The sequence below is a fragment of the Kryptolebias marmoratus genome, linkage group LG8, assembly GCF_001649575.2.
Source record: "Kryptolebias marmoratus isolate JLee-2015 linkage group LG8, ASM164957v2, whole genome shotgun sequence".
Lineage (NCBI taxonomy): Eukaryota > Metazoa > Chordata > Actinopteri > Cyprinodontiformes > Rivulidae > Kryptolebias > Kryptolebias marmoratus.
In genome coordinates, this window is record NC_051437.1 from 12,968,650 (window position 1) to 12,988,653 (window position 20,004).

Genomic DNA, 20,004 nt, shown 5'->3' on the forward strand with positions numbered 1-20,004 from the left:
AGGGATTAAGCTTTTACAGATGCAAATAAGTTGGATTGCTCCGGAAATTTCATTTAAAGTCTGTCCACTCTGAGCGGTTGAAGTCACAAACCTCCCACTCTCTCCTCTCATCTTATTCTAATGTAGCACTGATGCACATGACTGTAATTAATGGGTTTATTTAGCCACGGTTATAACTTCCCACTTTGAAAATGCTTTGCTCCTTTTATAACGCTTGCTCTTTTTTTTTTTCCTCTCAGAGCCTTCTCCTGTAAACCTTTGCGTGCTCGTGGGTTTGTTAATGTGCACCAGCACTCTCGGACTCTCGTGTCTTAATTCCATCTCTGCTAACACTTCGCTTCATCCCCCCGTCCCTAATCCACCCCGACTATTAAAAGGTGCTGCTCCTCCTCGGGGGGCTGTAGAGAACATCTTACTTCCACAGGATCCGTCCCTCCATCTATATTTTCTTCTCATTTCCACCTCAGCTGCACCACAAGACTCCCTTTAATCGTGCTTTATTCTGACAGGCACAGACTGTTTTGTTCAGATCTTAGAAAACGAAAGAAAGAAAGAGAGAGGAAAAAAAAAAAAAAGACATCAACCACCGCAGCCATGAATGGCACTGAAGGACCCAACTTTTATGTCCCCATGTCTAATAGGTCTGGGCTGGTGCTCAGCCCGTTCGAGCACCCTCAGTACTACCTGGCCGAGCCTTGGAAGTACTCTCTTCTGGCTGCGTACATGCTGTTCCTCATCGTCACGGCCTTCCCCATTAACTTCCTCACCCTTCATGTCACCGTCAAGCACAAAAAGCTGAGAAACCCTCTGAACTACGTGCTGCTCAACCTGGCGGTGGCCGACCTCTTTATGGTGGTCGGCGGCTTCACGGTCACCCTGTACACGTCCCTCCACGGCTACTTCAGCTTAGGCGTCACCGGCTGCAATCTGGAAGGATTCTTTGCCACTTTAGGAGGTAAGAAACAGACACAGAAATAATGCTTTCACTCTGCTCCTGTTGTCTCGTGTGTTCAGCATAAAGCAGATGGTCTGTATTTGTGAAATGTTTTGTGTCTCAGGAGAGATCGCCCTCTGGTCCCTGGTGGTTCTGGCCATTGAGCGCTACGTTGTGGTCTGTAAGCCAGTGAGCAACTTCCGCTTCGAGGAAAAACACGCCATCGCTGGCCTGGCGTTCTCCTGGGTCATGGCCCTGACCTGTGCTGCCCCGCCTCTGTTCGGATGGTCCCGGTACCGTGCGCTTCAGCGTCTGCATTATAATTTTCCCCACTGTGTCCTAATCTCCTTGTGCATAAAGCAGACACGGCGCGTCAAATATTACACGACTCGAGTTGATGGAAAATTGTTTGCAGGTACATCCCAGAGGGAATGCAGTGCTCCTGTGGGATTGACTACTACACTCCCAAGCCTGAGATCAACAACACCTCATTCGTCATCTATATGTTTGTCCTTCACTTCTGCGTCCCCCTCTTCATCATTTTCTTCTGCTACAGCCGTCTGCTCTGCACAGTGCGAGCGGTAAGAACACCAATGTCAGTGCAATACTTTAAAAAAAAAAAGGAGAAAAATCAGGGTGTAATATATTGCTTATCACTGTAGAGAAATCCGTCTTTTTAGTCTATCTTCAGAAGGGTAGAGCATCATGGAGTCTCTAGAGATGTGAAGGATTTAGTAGCTCAAGGACACTTCAGGAGGGCAGATCATTGCCAACGTGGCAGCTGACACCAAGATCCTCGAGCTAAAGGGCAGCGGGCTCGCTCACTGTGTCGTCTTTATGCCCTTGACAATATCAGTAAGACGACATTAATAATGTATTAGAAAAACAAACAGTCCAAATGTGGCTATAATTAACTATTTAAAGTTCAAACTTTCTCAAAGGAAGAGCAGAACTTTTATCCGACGACTCAATCGGCTGCTCAAATATTTTGTTCAGATTTTTTTAAACCGTTGCTTCCACCTGTTTATATAAAGAGACATCAGTGAGCAAGGCCAGTTTAGAGAAACCTAAAATCACAGGTCAGATCTAACCAACAGCAAATAAACCTTTACTTGCTGCAGTTGTTCAGTTTAGGTGCACAATACTGATATCTTCCATCAAATTACTGCACTCTGAAATGCGGGCGATAATGTTGTGTTTGTGAGTGTGTGTGGTGGGTTGTCTGTCTGTCTGCAAAACCTGTTATGACGATGAATTTTATCAAAACTCTCAACAAGTAATAACTGGAAGTACATCTGCAGCTGATTAACTCTTGGAGTCAACCTGATTCAACCTTAGAAAATTGGAAAATCACTTTAACGTGGAGAGTTTTACAGATATTCAGCTAAGCTTTGCTGCGGTGGTAGCTGAGAGTCATCCCCAACACATACTCAGAGCGCTAACAGATCATACAAAACCTTTGTTTAAACTTTGGCATGAAAGATACCAGCTGAATGCATTCCTTCAAGGATTGTTGAAGCTGACAGAGATGCACAAGCATCAAGCTTCTTCTGCAGGGGGTTTAACGCAACTTTACTGCTCTTCTTTCAAATATGCCATATTTAAAATAAACCTTTATGATCTTATTCTAGAAACAAGTCCTAAAACAGCCAGGCTAACCACATATTTCCGCTGCGAACTGGGCAGGAGTAACTGGTGAGCAGCAGAATCTGCAGGAAGGCTTACATTTCTTGCACCATCCGTTGAAAATGTCCAAGCATTCCTTGATGAAAGCAGGAGGTTGCACAAAACGTGAACAATCAAACTACTTAGCTGTAGTTGTAGTGTTTAATATTAACAGCTCCAGGTTACCCCCATCGGTCCCGGTTTACGTTTGGATCACTGTGTGTGTGCTCAGGCTGCAGCGCTGCAGCAGGAGTCTGAAACCACCCAAAGAGCGGAGAGAGAAGTGACGCGCATGGTCGTCGCCATGGTGGCCTCCTTCCTGGTGTGCTGGGTGCCCTACGCCTCCGTGGCTTGGTACATCTTCGCCAACCAGGGAATGGAGTTTGGGCCGGTGTTCATGACGGCGCCGGCCTTCTTCGCCAAGAGTGCCGCTCTCTACAACCCAGTCATCTACATTCTGCTGAACAGACAGGTGTGTTTAAACATATAATGTTCTCTGTAAGAGGAGCTTAAATGATGACTTTATGTGATACAACAAGGTGTGTTTACATGAACCGAGTTTCCGTACTGAAGTGTTTTCTTTCATCTTTTTTTTTCCATTTAGTAGCAAGAATTACGAGTGTCACTGTGCTATATATAGATGTCAGACATGGTAACATTTTCACTTGAAGAACACAGAGCTTATGGAAGAAAAATCTTGTTAAAGATTATATTAGTGGCTCCCAGTTGTTACCCTTTGTCATGTATGTTTGTGTTGTTGGCAGTCCTCCAGGCTTCCCCGCTGAACTTGTCATATAATTTGTTTAATAGCTCGTGGAGGCACAAACAGGAAAACTAGTATTAGAAAGCTGGAATGTGTCCATAGATAAATATTATTTTCTGTTTCTTCACCACACGACTCCTTCCAGATTTATCTCATGAGCTGGAGTGAACCTACCTTAATGAGCTGTTGCAGTAGCTGAAACGAGCCCCAATTCGGGAACTTCATGCTATTTTCTGTTTCCATTAATGTGTCTGTAAACATCTAACAAATGCGAGATAAACAAAATTTCAGCCCGAGTAGCTGCAGTTCTTGTGCTGTCCCCGCTTTCACTTGCTGTACCTTTTTATAGGATCATAAATAAGAGGTGTGCTTTTTATATTAACGCGTCAGCAGGATGCTTTTCTAATCCTCGGCTGAGTGAAAGCATGATAACTGACTGATTCTGTGCATTTTTCCTCCTCTGTGGTCTCCAGTTCAGGAACTGCATGATCACCACAGTGTGCTGTGGAAAGAACCCATTTGGAGATGATGAGACCGCCGCCGCTGTCTCCAAAACCCAGACTTCATCCGTCTCCTCCAGCCAGGTGGCCCCCGCTTGACCCCGCCGCCCCTCCTCCATCTTCTCCATCTGTTCCCGCTCACCCAGGGAACCCGCCACCGCCGAGCAGCAATACGTTCGGCGGGCCAATCCTCTCGACTCACCTCTCCAATTGTCCCCGCCGCAGTTGGCACCGCTGCAGCTTCAGCGGGGCAGACTCCGTCAGGAGCCAGCGTGGTGTACTCTCAGCCCGTTTAATCATGGAAAGTGTTCAGCTGGTCTCACAGATTTTTAACCCGCCGTCCAACGGTTGCCAACTTGGTGACAATTCAACTGAACATTATCCAAACTCCACAAGGTTAAAAAAAACAAACAAAAAAAACACGTTCTGGGTGAAAATCGAATTTTTTTTAAAAAAAGGAGCTAATTATCTGATTTTATCATCTCTTGTTTAAATAATTGTTTCAGCTACATGCAACTCAAACCAGGCGCTTTAACCTTTTATTTTTATATTCACTTTGGTGTTTATTTGCTCGGCTACTCAGCCAACGTTTCTGATGACTTTCTCCTCTGGTTTTCATGGTCGCGTTGCTTCTTTTTTCTTTTTTGTCTCAAACAGGAGTGATGCCTCGTAGATGAGACTGGGTGACGGTGTGTGTTAACTGTGTGTACATGAAGATAATATTTTATTGTTGGAGTAAAAACTAGACATTTGTGGAAACTGTTTGTGTCCTGCAATAATAAATAAAAAAGAAAAAAAAAAAAAACCCATGAAGCTGGGTGTCTGCACAGCCATTCGCTCACTGTGTTTTTTTTGTTTTTTTCTTTTTCATAAAAATTTACAAGGCTTCCCGAGAAGTTCCAGATGCATTTATGGGCTTTTGAGTGGAAGGCCAGATCTTAACGGTTGTCAAATGTTATTAAAACGCTGTAATGCCTTTGGAAATGCAGCACTTTAGTAGCTTGCGTCGTAAATTACCGTCATTAGACTCTTAAAAAAACCTTATTCTCCTGCAATTTATTTCACAAACAAATCATTTGGCATCACAATTACAGTCTCGCCTCGGATTATATAGAGCTCAGTATTTACTTCAATGTAAATTTCCCTCTTTAGATTGATCAGAAACCGACGTGATACTCATCCGTTCACAAGCACACTGATTAAACACTTGTATACTGATGCAGCTCTTCCCAGTGAACTACATTAAAACATTTCATTTAATAATTTTCAGTCTTTTTTTTTTATAATAGTCTTCTCTCCACTCCTCGTCAACCCATCATCAACCTGCAAAGCACGCTGGGACAAACTGTTTAAAGCACCAATGGGGAGTCTGTCGCCCATCTTCACCAAGCAGACCTGAGAACATTGCAGGCTTTAGGAGATCAGAGGAATCTGTCGTGGTCCTACTAATCCTGACGAACAGGCCACTTAAAAGCATTAGAACACATCTATAAATATTGCTATGGACATTATATTACAGTGCAGTGCATCATTGGCTCGTTCCCTTACAAAAAAAGGGCATGGGGAGGAGGAAGGGAGGGGTTCAGTGTGTAAAGATTGCCACCAGGGCTTACTGTAGGTCCCAGTAACTGTGCAGACATCCAGGAAGAGCTCGGAAGTCCTACATTTTCCTTCTAAAGCGCAGCAGAGCCAGGCTGGAGCTCGGTTTGTGTTGTGGGAGAAGATTCGGGGGACAAATGTTTGATGGTTGGGAGGCAGGTTCAGATCCTTTACTCTGCTGCAGCCCGCGAAAGCAACGGTCTGCGGGAAAGACGCGCCCGAGCGGTTTCTCCTTAGTGGCGCTCCCAAGTGGCCGCGCAGGCTGGGAGGGAAGGCAGCAGGACGAGGTGGCGAGCAGAAGAGACTGGCAGGTTTCAGGCTTCACTGCAGCACTCGTAGATGTTGTCCTCCATGAGAGCCACGACCTGATCGAACTTGTGGTGCAGCTGAGTGCGGCGTGCAGTGGGGTTAGCCTCCAGAGCGTTCACCACCTGGCCGAAAAGGGGGGGGGGAGATAATAGAACAAAGATGACTGTTCGGTGGCTGTTGAGCATTCATGCATCCATCTATCGATGCAGACAGAGAGGGGGAGGAAATCAGCCACCTGCCTGGACAGAGAACGCCGAACAGCAGAAAGGGGAAAGAAGTAGAGTGCTTCAGCCTCTTCTGCATGCCTCAGCGCCACAAAGCCTTTTTTTTTTTTTTGCTCTTCACATATTTACAAAACCCACATCTGCTCTGTTTTTCATGCCCAATAGTTGTCACCGTGTCAGTGGGATTTATGGGCTCTTAGCAGCAGTGTGCTACCAGGCAGAGCAGAACTGAGCCGGGGCGAGAGAATAGGCAATCAGGGGCCATTCACACAGCTCTGTGAATCACAGTCTAAGCCCCTGGCCCACGTCAGTACAGTATCATGACAGAGGAAAGCAGCTAAACGGCATTACTGTGAGGGTGCTCCATTAGGGCACAGCCACCACTGACTAAACCTCACTGGAAAATAGGCATAGTTGCGAGAAAGCATGGAGGAGGACAGCGGGAAGTTGAAGAGGGCTAGTTCAAAGCCAAAAAAAAAAAAAAGGAAATATGAAGCAACAACTTAACAGTGTCATTAGGCAGATGCGGGTGTTGGCTCATGAGAAGGTAAACAACACGGTGTTTGCTTAAAGTGAAAGGTATCTGTGGGCTGGAAAGAGATAAGTGAACACACTGAAGAGTCGCCGTGACTTGGATGATAGCCCAGATCGGATTGTTTTCCTTTTAAGAGCCTTTAACAAGAGGAAAACTGATTTTTGTGCATGTATTTAACTCTGATCTGCCACATGATACATCCCGCTCTGCTGGCCATCTGCGAAACGTTACACAGAGAGCGGGATCGACTGAACAACAAGGAAAAAAAACAAAACAAGGACTAGTCTGAACATTTGAGCATATCTAATCCACATCTGAGATCACAAGCATAGCAGAGGAGTGTTAAAAATCGCTCACCTGGTTTCTGTATCTCTTGGCATATTTGTAGATTTCCGTCAAGGCCAGGTTGGTGTTAAACTCGTTTCTGTACTTCTGCGAAGGGAGACATCAAACGGTCGGATTAGATCGAGTTTCAAACCAAGCAAGCTTTTAGGAGAGCGGGTTGATTAAACAAACAGAAACTTTTCGACTTACTCTCGACTCCTCAGCCAAGTGAGCGTTCATCTCCTGCTCACTGAGAGGGGCCATTTCCTGGATCTGCTTGTAGTAGCACTGGACTCTCTTCTTGTACTCTGGGATTTCCTTGGCATACAGCAGCTTGTTAGTCGGAGAGTCCTGAGAAAAAAACAAAGCAACAAAAAAACACATTTTTGTCATGTAAAAGTTTAGTTGCACCTGCAGTATTTGGCACCTTCTAACTAAGTAAGAAATGGCTCTGCGAGTAAATTCAGCTAAAGAAAAACTCCACTTGCAGCACGGCGCTTTGAGGTAGCTGTACTGGAAGTTTTCTACTTCTTTGACCTTCTCCTTCCTGTTTACTTAATTTAAAGATACTGCTCACAAATAAAAGGGGGAAAAAAATACCCAGATATGGGAAGATATGCTGCCACCATTTGCAAAAACAACAAGAAACCATCTGTGATTAGTTGTTCAGAGGAATGTGGTGAAGGAACATGTCTACCACACACAGCTGATTGGGTACTAAATACATGCTGATTTCCAAGCTATACAGCACATAAATTGTGAAAAGTTTTCATACGCGAACCTTTCAATTATCCCTAAAGGTCTACACTCAAAGAAACAACTGAGGCAAATGTTGACTCAATAAAATATGTTTGGGTAACATAAACATATTGAGTTAATTATCACACTGTAAGTTTTATAAAAGAAACTTGTTAAATAAAAAGTGAAAACAGTCAAAAATTTCAGAATGAAGTCATTTTTTAGATCAACTTTACTTCCTTACCTTTAACTGGGTCGGTTCAAATTATTTAATTGACTTTTTCTATTTATTCATTTTTTCCAGATTTAACAATAAAAGGTGGCTTGTCTCAGTTTGACCTGTTTTCGTCAGTCCAACAAGACTGACGCGTGGAACGAGGTATTTGTGCAGAAAATGAGTCATTTCTGCTATTATGAAATGTATATTTCACACAGTGTGAGTTCAAACAAGTCTGACAACAGCTATTAAAAGAAAAAACATTTTTGATCGACGTTGACCTTGTAAAGAATTAGAATCAAGCCCTGATATATTAGATTACAACATATTTGCTTCATCTCAGAAGTGGATTTTCCCCATTTTTTCTTTCAACAAGTGATTTTATTTTTGCGTGTATGGACAGGGATCCTGGATGAGTCCACCCGGATCCGTTTAGAAACGCTCCATCAAAAGGAACAAAACGTTCACTGAGAGTAACTTTGCGACGAAATGCTCCCCAACATACAACAGCTATCAAAACCCTCGACAGCAGGGGTCATGGCTCAGGTTGTTTCTCCTTTATCTGTCACCTGAAGATGTTATCTTCACAACATATGATCAGCCTCCACAGATTAAACTGCATCGTGTTAAATAAAAGATTCACCTTGACCAGATGGAACATTAAAGTACAGCTTTTATGTTTAAACACTGTAAATAAGACTTTGGGTAATGTATTTTCTCCCCTTTATAAACGTATATATATATATATGCTTTTATCTTTATTATAAACGAGTGAAGTCTTCTATTTCCTGCTGTTTTTTCCATCTGCCATGGAAATCCATCCTTACATTTACCGTGACCATGCCTGACCACCGATCTTTCCTTCTGCATTCCTCAAACTCATCATTTCTGGTTGCCGTGCTTTAAATGTTATTCCAGACCACTTTTTCTTGTCTGCCGCGCAACCAACATCCATGCAATCAGTTCCAGGATGCTTGGAGAGATGCAACAGACAATTTCCATCAACTTCCTGCAGACCTCACTCGACCGACATCAGTGGTGTCAGATTTTTATGCATAAGAAAAGATGATAAGTCCAATCACCACAAACTATCTGCAACCCGTCCACCAAAAAATAAAGATGGAAACTACAAATCACCCTTTTCCACATAATAATATAACAATCTTAGCACACAGTTCGTGAGATTTCTGGTGCTTTAGATAAATATATATTGACACAAACCGCAATTCCAGGTTAGCTTTTGCTACAAGTCAAACTCCAATCTCCTCTTTTTCTTCTTCGTGCTCGACTAAAATTAGTATTTCTGGTGTTACAGTCCTGGATAGTTCCTGTTCACTTAAACTGGTTGTTAGTTGTAGATGACCCAATCTGAAGCGAAACAATGGAGGCCGGGAACAGTTTCCTCTCCACACAACACCAACAGGAGCCAGCGACAGGGAGCGTTCCAGTGTAAACAACCCTCCCAACACTGCTGCTTATCCAAGCAGGAAGAAAAGCAGCAGGGCTAAAAGGTTGTGGGCATATTCAAGTTTTAATGGCGGCTACTGTTGTGAGCTTTGAGGTGTGTGTGTGTGTGTGTGTGTGTGTGTGTGTGTGTGTGTGTGTGGGAGAAGGACAGAGAAGAAAAGTAGGACAGGGAGTGAAAGCAACTGGCAGGCACAACTTTCAGCAGCGGTGAAGGTGCTTACTCCGCACCTTAATATTCCTGCGTGTCACAAGTTATTTGTGTCACCTACTGTGCGAATTAAACGTGCCGCAGCACCGAGCGGCTGCAAGCCCAAGTCGCCCCTTTCTGATTGGGGAACCCTCGTTCTTCCTGTCCACAAGGTCACTTCCTGCTGCTCATCCATCTGCCCGGTAGCCCCCCCCTTTTGCGACCCTGTGCCCCTCAGCGCTCTGCGTCTCGCCAGATAAGACAGTTCCTTTTGGAAACGGTGAGCAATGCTCAGCTGCCTACGCCCGGTTCACCCCTGCTGAGCTGCTGCTAATCCAGAGCCCGTGACTGCACACCAAAAAAACAAAAACAAAAAACCACTCTAAACAAAGAGGTGAGGCACAACTCTCTCCTTCACCTACAGGAGCCGAGCAGCCACGGCCTTGAACCTGGCGACTCAACGATCCATTCACAACCAGAGGTGCCTCGACTGCGAAGACACGCTCACCACCGGAGGGTTTATGTTTGCCTGTGCACCCACGGACGCGTGTTTTCCTGTTTGCCGCTGTGAGCGCGCCGCCTCTTTGGCACTGGAATGAAGTCTATAAATCAGGCCGTCTCTCTGTGAAGACGAGCGTTACACGAGGAGTCCTCGGCAGCTCCCTCCGGGGAGGAAGCCCGGTCTGCGAGAGACAGGAAGCAGACCGTGCTGAGGGTCACGGTGTCTGAAGGATGAGACAGATTTGTGAGCAGTGGGGACATTGACATGCAAACGTGCACACAGAGACAGGCGGACGGACAGGGGGGAAAATGAACGAGCGCGCACGGCACGCGCACGGAACGGGAAGATATCCCAGGCGCTCATGACCTTGGATCAACCGACTGGGCTGAATAACACGAGGAGAGGTGGATGGAGCTGACAGTCTGAAGGCTCAGGGATGAGGGGCTCAAGAGTCGTCTTTGTGTGTGTGTGTGTGTGTGAGAGAGTGTGTTAGAAAACACAGGACACAGGATTGATACACACATCTGATTGATGGGCGGAAAACAATAAATTACAGGTTTTAAAATCTGGGTCCAAAGAAATCAAGCAGAAGGAATCATGCAGTCCCTCATGTGGAGACACTGAAAAGTGTATCAAGAATTCATTTTTATCGCCTGCTGCCAAAGAGAGAGAGATTATAATGTTTTTGCCTGTGTCCGGGTGTGTGAGCGTGTGTTATTTTGTCTGTCAGCAAAATATCTCATGAACCAGCGGACGGATTTTAATGAAACTCCCTGAAAGTAATCAATAGATGTGCGTCTACAACAGATTAACTTTCAGAGTCAAACTAATGCAAGATGGCTGCCACAGCCAACGCAACTCAAAAATACAAAAAGGGCTATAAATAAGCTAATTCTACAGATATTGAGCTAGAATTTGGTGTGGAAGTAGCTGAGAGTAATTCACAACACATACTATGAGTGCTACACATTGCTCAATGGTTTTGCTTAAAACCTTGGCATTACCTGTTGGCATCAGCCCTGTCTGTCTGTTAGCAAAATGTTTCATGAACCAGTGGACAGATATTAATAAAACTTCCATAAACGAATCATCGGATGTACATCTACAAATGATTACCTTTTGGTGTAGCCCCAATTCGAGACGGTCACCACAGCTATTTGATATTCACTAACACAAAAATGACTGCAGCTCAGTCAGTTTTAAAGATATTGAGCTAAAACCTTGTGTGATAGTAGCTGAGAGTCATCCCGAACACTTACCCTGAGTGCTAACAGATCACTGTTGGCACTCATATTGCATTTTGCACGAGATCCCATCTGACATCGTTTACAAGGTTTGACCTAAATGACTATAACTCCTTTCTCGTCATGAGATGATCTTAAATGCTCATGAAAGGAATGCTAGGCCTTTAATTTGTTTATAAATTTACTTAGGAATAAAAAAAAAGAATCTTCATTTACAGACTCTCTTAGCAGATTAAGCCCAGATTTACTGTATGGGTAAACCCCCCCTGTCACAAAGCCAGTTCCAACTTAAGTTTTCATCTATCGGCATTCATTATCCACTCGCTGCACTAAATTAGCAGCTAATGCGCGCTGATGCTTATTTCTTTGGGAGGTTTCTCACCAGAGTGTAAAATTCAGCGAGAGGAATATTTAAACAGAGCTCACAGAGTGATTTACTAAAGTTTGCGCTCACAAATCACCACCAGTTTTAACTCTATTTTCTGCCAGGGAAAAACAGGCTGCTTTCAATTTTCTGCACACAGTGTGCAAAGGTGTTGTGAAACTCTAAAGAGAGGAGAGAGCGTGTCTTCATTTGTGCAAATGTACCGTATTTGAAATGCAAAAGGAAGCTGTTATCAGAACATCTGCCAACTCAGGTTATTCGCAATTTAGGCCAGTGGCAGAAAAACAACAACCTGGAATCTGGAACTAAAAGGGGATTGTACAGTAGTTCCTGAAACAAAACCCGCAGCTCTTTGTTTTTTCCTTTTGTCTTTGTGTGTGTGTGCGCGCGCGTGTGTGTGTACATGCCATAATTTATGCCATTTTCATTTGATTTGTTGAGTGCAGAGAAAAATAATCTTACTAAATGGTGAGGATGCAGTGATGCAGTGCAGGTTTTTATTGACTCGCCTTCTGGAATATTACCTGTTCAGAGACAGGCTTTTATTTATTCAGGCATTAAAGGAGCTTTAGATATGTGGTCGATCCGATCCCGAAAAATAAAAAAACTAACACCCGAAAGTAATTGAACTGAAAAGTGAACTTGCACGGGATTTGTTTCTCAAAGTAGACCTGATACATCAGTGTTTGTTTCAGTGTGAGCCAACAAAATGCATCTTAAATACCCGAACAGTCGATCAGCTTCATGGCTCTGAGACCTGACTCTTGTAATGTTTCGAAACAAGATGCTGCTTGTTTCTGTTGTATACATCTTATGCTTTTAAAGGGCATAAAAGTCAACGTTTTTTCTTTTGAGCCATTGGTTGAAATGCTTTTCTTATCATCGATGCACCAAGTGCATCATGTGGTGCAGCCACGGTTGGGCAGATTTCCTTTAACAGCACCATTCAGGTGTGATATCACTTAAACTCATTTAGAATCCACAAACCTGTTCCTGAATAAGTTTGACCTTTTGTAAACACACGACCAATTGAACAACCTTTTCAAAGAACGGAAAAATCCAGAATCCCTCAAAACTGTTAACACTTTTTTTGTGACATAACCAAGTCAGAGGATAAAATTGGTGGGGGAAAAAAAATGAAGAACAAAGAAAAAATAGCTTCACACTGGACTCCAAATATGGTGTCCAAGATAAAGCCAAGTGGGTATAATGACTTAATTAATTAGCCGTCTTCTACTTAACGGGGACTTGTACACCAGCTGTAAACATAAAGACAAAAATAATCTTGTTGGTACCCTTCCATACTAATAAATTTAAAAAACAAAACACAACTGATGTGACTGGTCTTGTCAGTCCCAGAAACTTTGAGGCTTGTCAACATGGATTTTGGCAAATTAGGTCTGTTCAGCTTAAATGGTTTTTGATGGTTTGGCTCTTTTTCTGTCATCCACACTATCGTCTGATCGACATGGGGTTGCATTTCCTCTTGCGTCAAAGTCCTGGGAACCGTCCCATGAACCTTATATATTTTTAATAACATTGGCAGCTGCAGGCGAAGGAACATGCAGCTGCTTGGAGATGGTGTTTCAGCCTTTGCCTTTAACATGGATATCGCCTTTGTTTTCTCTGTTCCATGTTCAATGATACAAACTACCCAGTGACATGTTTGTTCCCTTTAAATCAGCACCTGTGATACTAAATAAGGTCAAACACCTAGTTTGAAACATGACTGTAATGCAAGGATTAATAGTTTCTTTAAAGGTGTCAACAAAGCTGTCATAAGGTAAACAAATAATAATTTTTTTTTACCTGTTTTTGTTTACTCTATCACATGCTAAAGGCGTACAAATCTACATCAGCCCATTCCTTTTAACTGAATCACTCTTTTCAAGAACTGACAAATAGTTTCAGTGAGCTGTAAGGGCACCAACAAATTCATTCAAGTCTGTATGTGTTTATGACGCATGTAACCTTTTCCTGTTAAACGCCGGGTCTGGAAACAGGCATGTCTAGGAGCAGCATTGTAAGTAAAAATGAGAAACAGACCCACCTTGCCCAGCTGCAGGTCGGAAATGGAGCAGGCATCGATGAAAGCCTGAGCGATGACGGACAGACAGGCGTCCATGTGATCCGTCTTGTCGATGTCAAACACAAACTGAGGGTTCTTCAGGATGTTCACCCAGAAACGCAGAGGTAAACTGCACAGACGGGGGGGGGAGATGAGCTTTTAAAAAGACCCCCACAGGGACGGCTGACCAAAGGAGAGCTAAATCATAACATTTATTTAACTACCTATTAGTTTTCCAGATGTGCAGGGTGTCTGGGTCCGTGATGCCCCGTTTGTCAGCCTGCTCCTCCAGGAAGTCAAAAAAGTATTTGACAGCTAGAGGTGGGCGGTCCGGAGGAATGCTGAGGATGGCCTGAAAAAGGTCATCTAAGAACTTCTGAAGGGTTCCCTGTGGAGGAAACCAACAAAAACAGCATTCAGACCTAATTTTGACGAGATGGAGGAATTTCTGTGCGGTTCCTGAGTTGTTAGCGGCCCTGAAAACCCTGACGGGACGATGGATAGTGTTAAAGACTTGATGTTGTGGTGACAGCACGAGCAGTCTCCTTATTCTGGTTACCTTGGTGGACAGCAGGCGTGTCAGATAGATCTCTGGCAGAACCTTCTTGCGGTGGCTGTGTCTGTGGGACTTCTTGGTCTCTATTAGCTCATCGTGAGGTAGAACCTGGGGAGTCAAAGGTCAGCGTCAGTGCACACAGGTCAAAGCGATGAACCCTGGCACTAGTTGGCTAAGCGAAGGCGCTGCTGTTTCCACTGGATGAGCTGTCAAAGGGGAATTTTTCTGGTTCTTGCATTAGACACATGATCTATATACATCGTCAGCATATTTTGAAACCCTTTGTAATAAACAGAATTTAGGAAGTGGGGAAATTTTCAGGGTTTTGTTTCAGTTGCTGGGAGCTCGGTCGTGTCTCCGTCTTGCTCAGACATGTCCAAACTGAGACGGGGGAGAAGAAAGAAGCCAAATCCACCTACTGTGCTCCAGATTTGTCCAGAGCTGTCCTGCAAAACTAACTATTCACCCGGCAAATTGTATTCCAGGAAACTCATTATTCTAAAGTCAAAAGGGCCCATATCTTAGCTGACGTTTATGAAGAAGCTTAAGTGGCATTAGTGCTGTCATGTCCTCTCAGCAGCTTTCCTTCTCACGTCCTTTCACCCCCCCATTCTCCCTTCATCAGGCCTGCTCTGAGCTGACTAACTGTGGCACACAGGAAAAGCTCTGCTAATAAATTAAAGAAGAAGGGGGGGAAAAAAACTCACCAAGTGTACATATTTCTCTGTATCCAGATCTTTGACTGAAACACAAAAAAAAATATATAGCATTAAACAATGCGCAATTAGTGCGGAGAAAGAGGGAAAGAGGGGATGGGAGGAGGAAGCTCAAAGAGTTGCAGCGAGGAGAAGAAAAAGATTGACAGGAGAGAAAAGGAGATAGAGTGCAAAGGAGAAAGAGATTAAGATGGACTGAGAGCCTGAAGGGGAGGGGAGCTGCCTGAGAGAATGAAAGAGAAAGATTACGAGTGAAAGGAGAGAAAAAAGAGGAAGATTAGGGGAGACAGACACACAGAGTCTGCGACTGGTTGTGGAGCCGCTGTAATGAGATGGTAATTCTCGGCCAACGCTGGGAACAGAAGCAGCAAAGCTAGCTGGTTTATATATAGATCTAAACACAAACATTCTCATACACATGCATGAACAGATATGAGTGTGAGGATGATTGTAGATTCGTGTTCAAACAGGAGTACAAATACAAGCCCAAAAGGCCCAAAAGCGTCGCGAACGCACCGGCTAAGACAAAAGATGAGGGTATGTACAGACCCACACACACACATAGAGCGAGTGTATTCTCATTACAGCCCACTCTGCCAGAGATGCTCTGGTCCAGCAGGCCACAGTCCAGACCCTCAGCACTGATCACAGGCAGCCAGGACACTGTTTCATATTAGCCAGGGAGCACTACAGGCTCATAACACCCCCTCTCCCCTTGACGCTTTGAAGCAGGAGCCAGGTTTGGTGCACTCCAGACTATTTTTGGCACGGTGTGAATGAGAGAAGCAGCTCTGACGGACGCCGCCCGAGCAGAAACCAGCTCTGGTCTGGTGCTGATTATGTAAGGTGGATCCTCGACAGCAAACAGGAGCCCATTAAAGGCTGAGCGTAAACTCATCTGTCAACAGTCAAAGCTGGGTTGATGCTGGACAACGAGCCAACTCGTGTCACATTTTTCCCCATAAGCTGACACCTACTAATGGAATACATGTACAACATGGAAACGAGAGCTTCTGTCATTATCCTAAGAGTCTTGGTTGGGATTTAGTGGAGGCGAGTGTGTATTTTGGGGAAGTGGGGCCGCTTGTATGTTTACACGAGCGGATCGTGTTCTCGTGGCGTTTCCTGTGACTCAGTTGGGGTGTGTGAGCTTATCCACGTTTGGGTGAGCGTGCGTGACAAAGCGACAGGGAGTGGGCGCGTCTGAGGAGCACGTACCTCTCTCCAGGGTGTTTTCTTTTTTGTCTTTCATGCTCATGGCCAGCGATGCTCCCTCTGGGACCTGTGAACAGGGAGGAGAAGGAGGAGGAGGAAGGGAAGTAAGGTGAGAGAAGCCAGAGGGCATTGGGGTTAAAGGTGAACCGAGGTGCACCAAAACAGTGTCTTTTCTGCATCCCTCGAGGGGAGTGTGTTGCTCAAAGGTGCAAGTGTTTGTCAGTGTGTGTGTGTGTTGGTGGCTAGTTTGCAGGGGCCTGGCTCGGCTCATTAAAGTCAACCCGCAGTGAAATGGATTGAACAGCCTCGCCAGTGAACCCAGACTGTTAGTACATGCTTCGGCTCGTTGCTTTCACAGCTTCGTCCCAGCAGCCTGGCAAAAAAAGCTCAACAGGGCACTTAACAGGTAACAGGTCAAAGGTCGAGAGTCACAGAATGTTTGTTTACTCACGCACAAATCAGGGCAGACATAAACAAACAAACACACCGATATTCTCGACTGCAGAGCCCCATATTTTACATAACCTGTAAACATATGTTTGAATAATTATACAATAATTTCCTGTTTGTTTAATGTCCTACACTATAGTAATTAGAAGCAGAACATTTCTTGAAGAATGCATATCATCCGCCACCTTTCATCCCAGATTTTTAGACCTAGATCATCTTATGACAAAAAAAAAGGACAAAGGTGCAGATGTTTTAGTCATGCCGTGTGTTTATTTTAGGAGCGTGTGTGACAATTTCAAATTTCAGCTCAATATCTGACAAGCTGCTTAAGTTTAATCTTAATGAAGTGATAGAGAGTATTCCCAGGGAGGAGAGAGTGGTGATCGGAGCAGATCTGAATGGACAGGTTGGTGAAGGAAACAGAGGAGATGAGGAGGTGATGGGCAGGTTGGAGTCAGGGAAAGGAACCAGGAAGGGCAGATGGTGGATTTTGCCAAGAGGATGGCAATGGCTGTTGTCAACACCTTTTTCCAAAAGAGGGAGGAACACAGGGTGAGCTATAAGAGTGGAGGCAGGAGGACACAGGAAGACTACATTCTGTGTGGAAGAGGTAACCTGAGGGAGATCGTGGACTGTAAGGTTGTAGCAGGGGAGAGCGTGGCCAGACAGCATCGGATGGTGGTGGGCAGGATGAGTGTTGTGGTGATGAAGAGGAAAAAAATAAAGGAAAATAAAAGAGGACAAATGTTGTGAGGAGTTCAGAAATGAGCTGTTAAAGGCTCTGGGTGGTGAGAGCTTCCAGATGACTGGGCTACTACAGCCACGGTGATTAGAGAGAGGCAGGTAGGAAGGGACTTGTGTGTCATCTGGACAGAGACTGGTGGTGGAATAGTGAAGTGCAGGAAGTCATCTAAAAGAAGACGTCAGTTGGGAAGAAATGTGACAGTGAGAGGACTGAAGAGAGCAGACAGGAATGTAGGGAGATGCAACATAAGGCAAAGAGGGAGGTAGCAAAATCAAAACAGAAGCAGTATGATGAGCTGTATCTCTATAAAACTATTTTAGCAAATAAAAAAACTGCAAAATACTACTCTGTTGGTTGGGCAAAGCAGGTGTTATTATAATTTTTTAAGCTCAGAAACCCTTTCCTAAATTTTTCCAAATGAAACAATCATCCAATTGGGGAAACGATCTGCAGATTTATCTGTAATTAATCTAACCATTAGTCATAGCCTGATATGTAGAGCTGCTCTGCACCTCTACCATTTACCACACAAGAATACTGCTTTTATATCAATGCATGAGTTAAAAAATGTAACTTAATATGAAAAATAAATAAAAAACACAGAGGAATGAGAAACTAAACCAAACGTTTTATGTGGTTGTTAGTACCTAGGGACACTAAAACAACTAAGTAGATTTTCCACTTTATATTTTCATTGCCTGCTGCCATGAAAGGCAGACCGGACATCCTCAACACATATTCTGATCGTCATTTAAAACTTTGACACGCAAGGTGGCGGGGGATATGCATTCCTTCACGAAATGCTACATTTAAATCTAAGATGTAGCACCTGGATAAATGTTTCTTTACCAACTCCTAATTTTTTTTTTTTGTTTGTTTGAAAAAACGTCACGGACCATTTTACAATAAGAAAAAGACATTTACAGTCAGACTCATTATGTTTGCAGAGTAACTTCAAAAGCTTTGCATTAATGAGATTCAGACCTCTAACAGTTAATTGGATAAAATAAGCCTCCCCCCAACACACACACACACATGAAAGTGTGTGTTTATAGTTACTTTACTTCAATGGTTGACCTTCACTGTGTAGAGTGATTTACATACAATATGTGCTGAGTTTGTTTTCACTTTTATGTGCAGAAGAAAAGGCAAATTTATCTCCAAGGAACTTCTAATTTAACCAGTCACAACTACAACTCCCCGAGAGCAACATGTAGTGAAGACGGGAGAGCAACACAAACATGAAGGTCAAGTTTAATTTCCCAGGGCTCATGGTATGTAGTCAGAAACGGGAGACGCCTTCTTTACGTCAACTCTGCTGACCTTTAAACGTGAACTTCCACCAAACCTGGAGGCACTTCTCATCTCTCGTGAGGCTGGATAAACTATGCAAACATAACCCTGAGCTTAAAATGTTGGGAAAATCATTTACAGGTTAATTAGGCACCTAAGTTAAAAAAAAAGATTCAATCATGATTTATCAACAATTTTCTAGAGCAGTGGTCTTCAATTAAAATTCAGCGTGGTCCGCCTAAAGAAATGTTTCTCAGTATATACACAGTGTATATGTATATCAAATGCAATTGTAAATAAAATTTAAATTTAAATAAATGTGGAACTGCAGAGTCGTTTATATTTATTATATACACATGAAAGGAGAAAAAAGGGGAAACAAAAATTTTCTAATCAATTTTGTCATACTTATCAAAACATTTTTATTTTACTATTAAATTCTCATTTTATTTTACTAATATGCAGACAACAGGAGACTATTATATAGCTACATGAGTTTATTTTATGTCCTGCACTCTTTAAGACCCTCTGAGTTAAGGATTTGTATGTTTATTATAAAGGTGAGTTTTATTTAAAAAGAGAAAAATATATAATAAAATATATAATTAAATGATGAAAAACAGTTCATCAGGACTCTGGTGGAGCTGTCAAACTGGGTTTAGGTGTTTTTAGTTCAGATTTTAGCTGGTATAAATTTTTTTGGGCTGCTTTGCAAACTTTAATAATCATTGCTATCCCTGAACATACGAGACAAACAAGTTTTAAACTCTTCACGGGTAGAATGAACACACAGTCCATCCAGTCTGGAGAAAAGCCTCTAGTTTCCTCAGTTTTTGTCTTTTAGTGACAGTCATGCTGGTTTTCTTCACTAAGGTATTGTTCTCTCAGCCTCTTACCTCTCCACAGGTCCCTTTCTCTCTACAGAAAGAAATATGCAGAGAGGGCAGTGCAGGCCAGCTCACAGTAAATAAAGGCTACAGTAATGTCCATAAAAGCTGTGCTGCTAAAACAAAACAGGTCTGGGTCCAGAAATTACTTTATTTCGGTCCAGATCTGGACCAGAGTCCGCCATTTGGGGAACCCTAATCTAGAGCAGCAAATGATCCGTGCAAAAAAAAAAAAAAAAAAGGCAGCAAACAGAGCTATAAAAACACCCGTGACCTGCCGGTGACACCGTTTACATGGAGTCCTGACCTTCAACGCCCCTGCTGCTTATTCACCAGCACACGCACGCACATGCACACACTCACACACACCTGGTAATGGAAGATCGTGTTGAGTTTCTTCCGACTGTCCTCCATCACCGAGGAGTTGTCCAGGTCCTGCAGAAGCTTACTGTTGCTGCCCGAGTCAAACCACTCTGCGGGG

The 20,004-nt window shown here is 43.6% G+C and overlaps 2 protein-coding genes across 2 annotated transcripts in view; one reads left to right on the forward strand and one right to left on the reverse strand.

Moving 5' to 3' along the window:
• The first annotated feature begins 234 nt into the window (after positions 1-234).
• LOC108232074 (rhodopsin) lies at positions 235-4,462 on the forward strand. The gene is made up of 5 exons (XM_017409635.3): positions 235-955; positions 1,059-1,227; positions 1,350-1,515; positions 2,832-3,071; positions 3,836-4,462. Exons 1-5 carry the CDS (start codon positions 595-597, stop codon positions 3,959-3,961), a joined length of 1,062 nt encoding a protein of 353 aa, XP_017265124.1. The 5' UTR covers positions 235-594; the 3' UTR covers positions 3,962-4,462.
• Positions 4,463-4,899: 437 nt separating this feature from the next.
• plxnd1 (plexin D1) overlaps positions 4,900-20,004 on the reverse strand; it is an 86,961-nt gene continuing 71,856 nt past the window's right edge. Inside the window, exons 28-36 of the mRNA XM_017409664.3 lie at positions 19,893-19,996; positions 16,152-16,215; positions 14,925-14,959; positions 14,221-14,325; positions 13,886-14,049; positions 13,644-13,791; positions 7,064-7,204; positions 6,887-6,961; positions 4,900-5,892 (exon numbers count right to left, since the gene is read on the reverse strand). Coding sequence (XP_017265153.1) covers positions 5,776-5,892; positions 6,887-6,961; positions 7,064-7,204; positions 13,644-13,791; positions 13,886-14,049; positions 14,221-14,325; positions 14,925-14,959; positions 16,152-16,215; positions 19,893-19,996 — 953 coding nt within the window. The 3' untranslated portion in view covers positions 4,900-5,775. The remainder of the gene's footprint in view (positions 5,893-6,886; positions 6,962-7,063; positions 7,205-13,643; positions 13,792-13,885; positions 14,050-14,220; positions 14,326-14,924; positions 14,960-16,151; positions 16,216-19,892; positions 19,997-20,004) is intronic.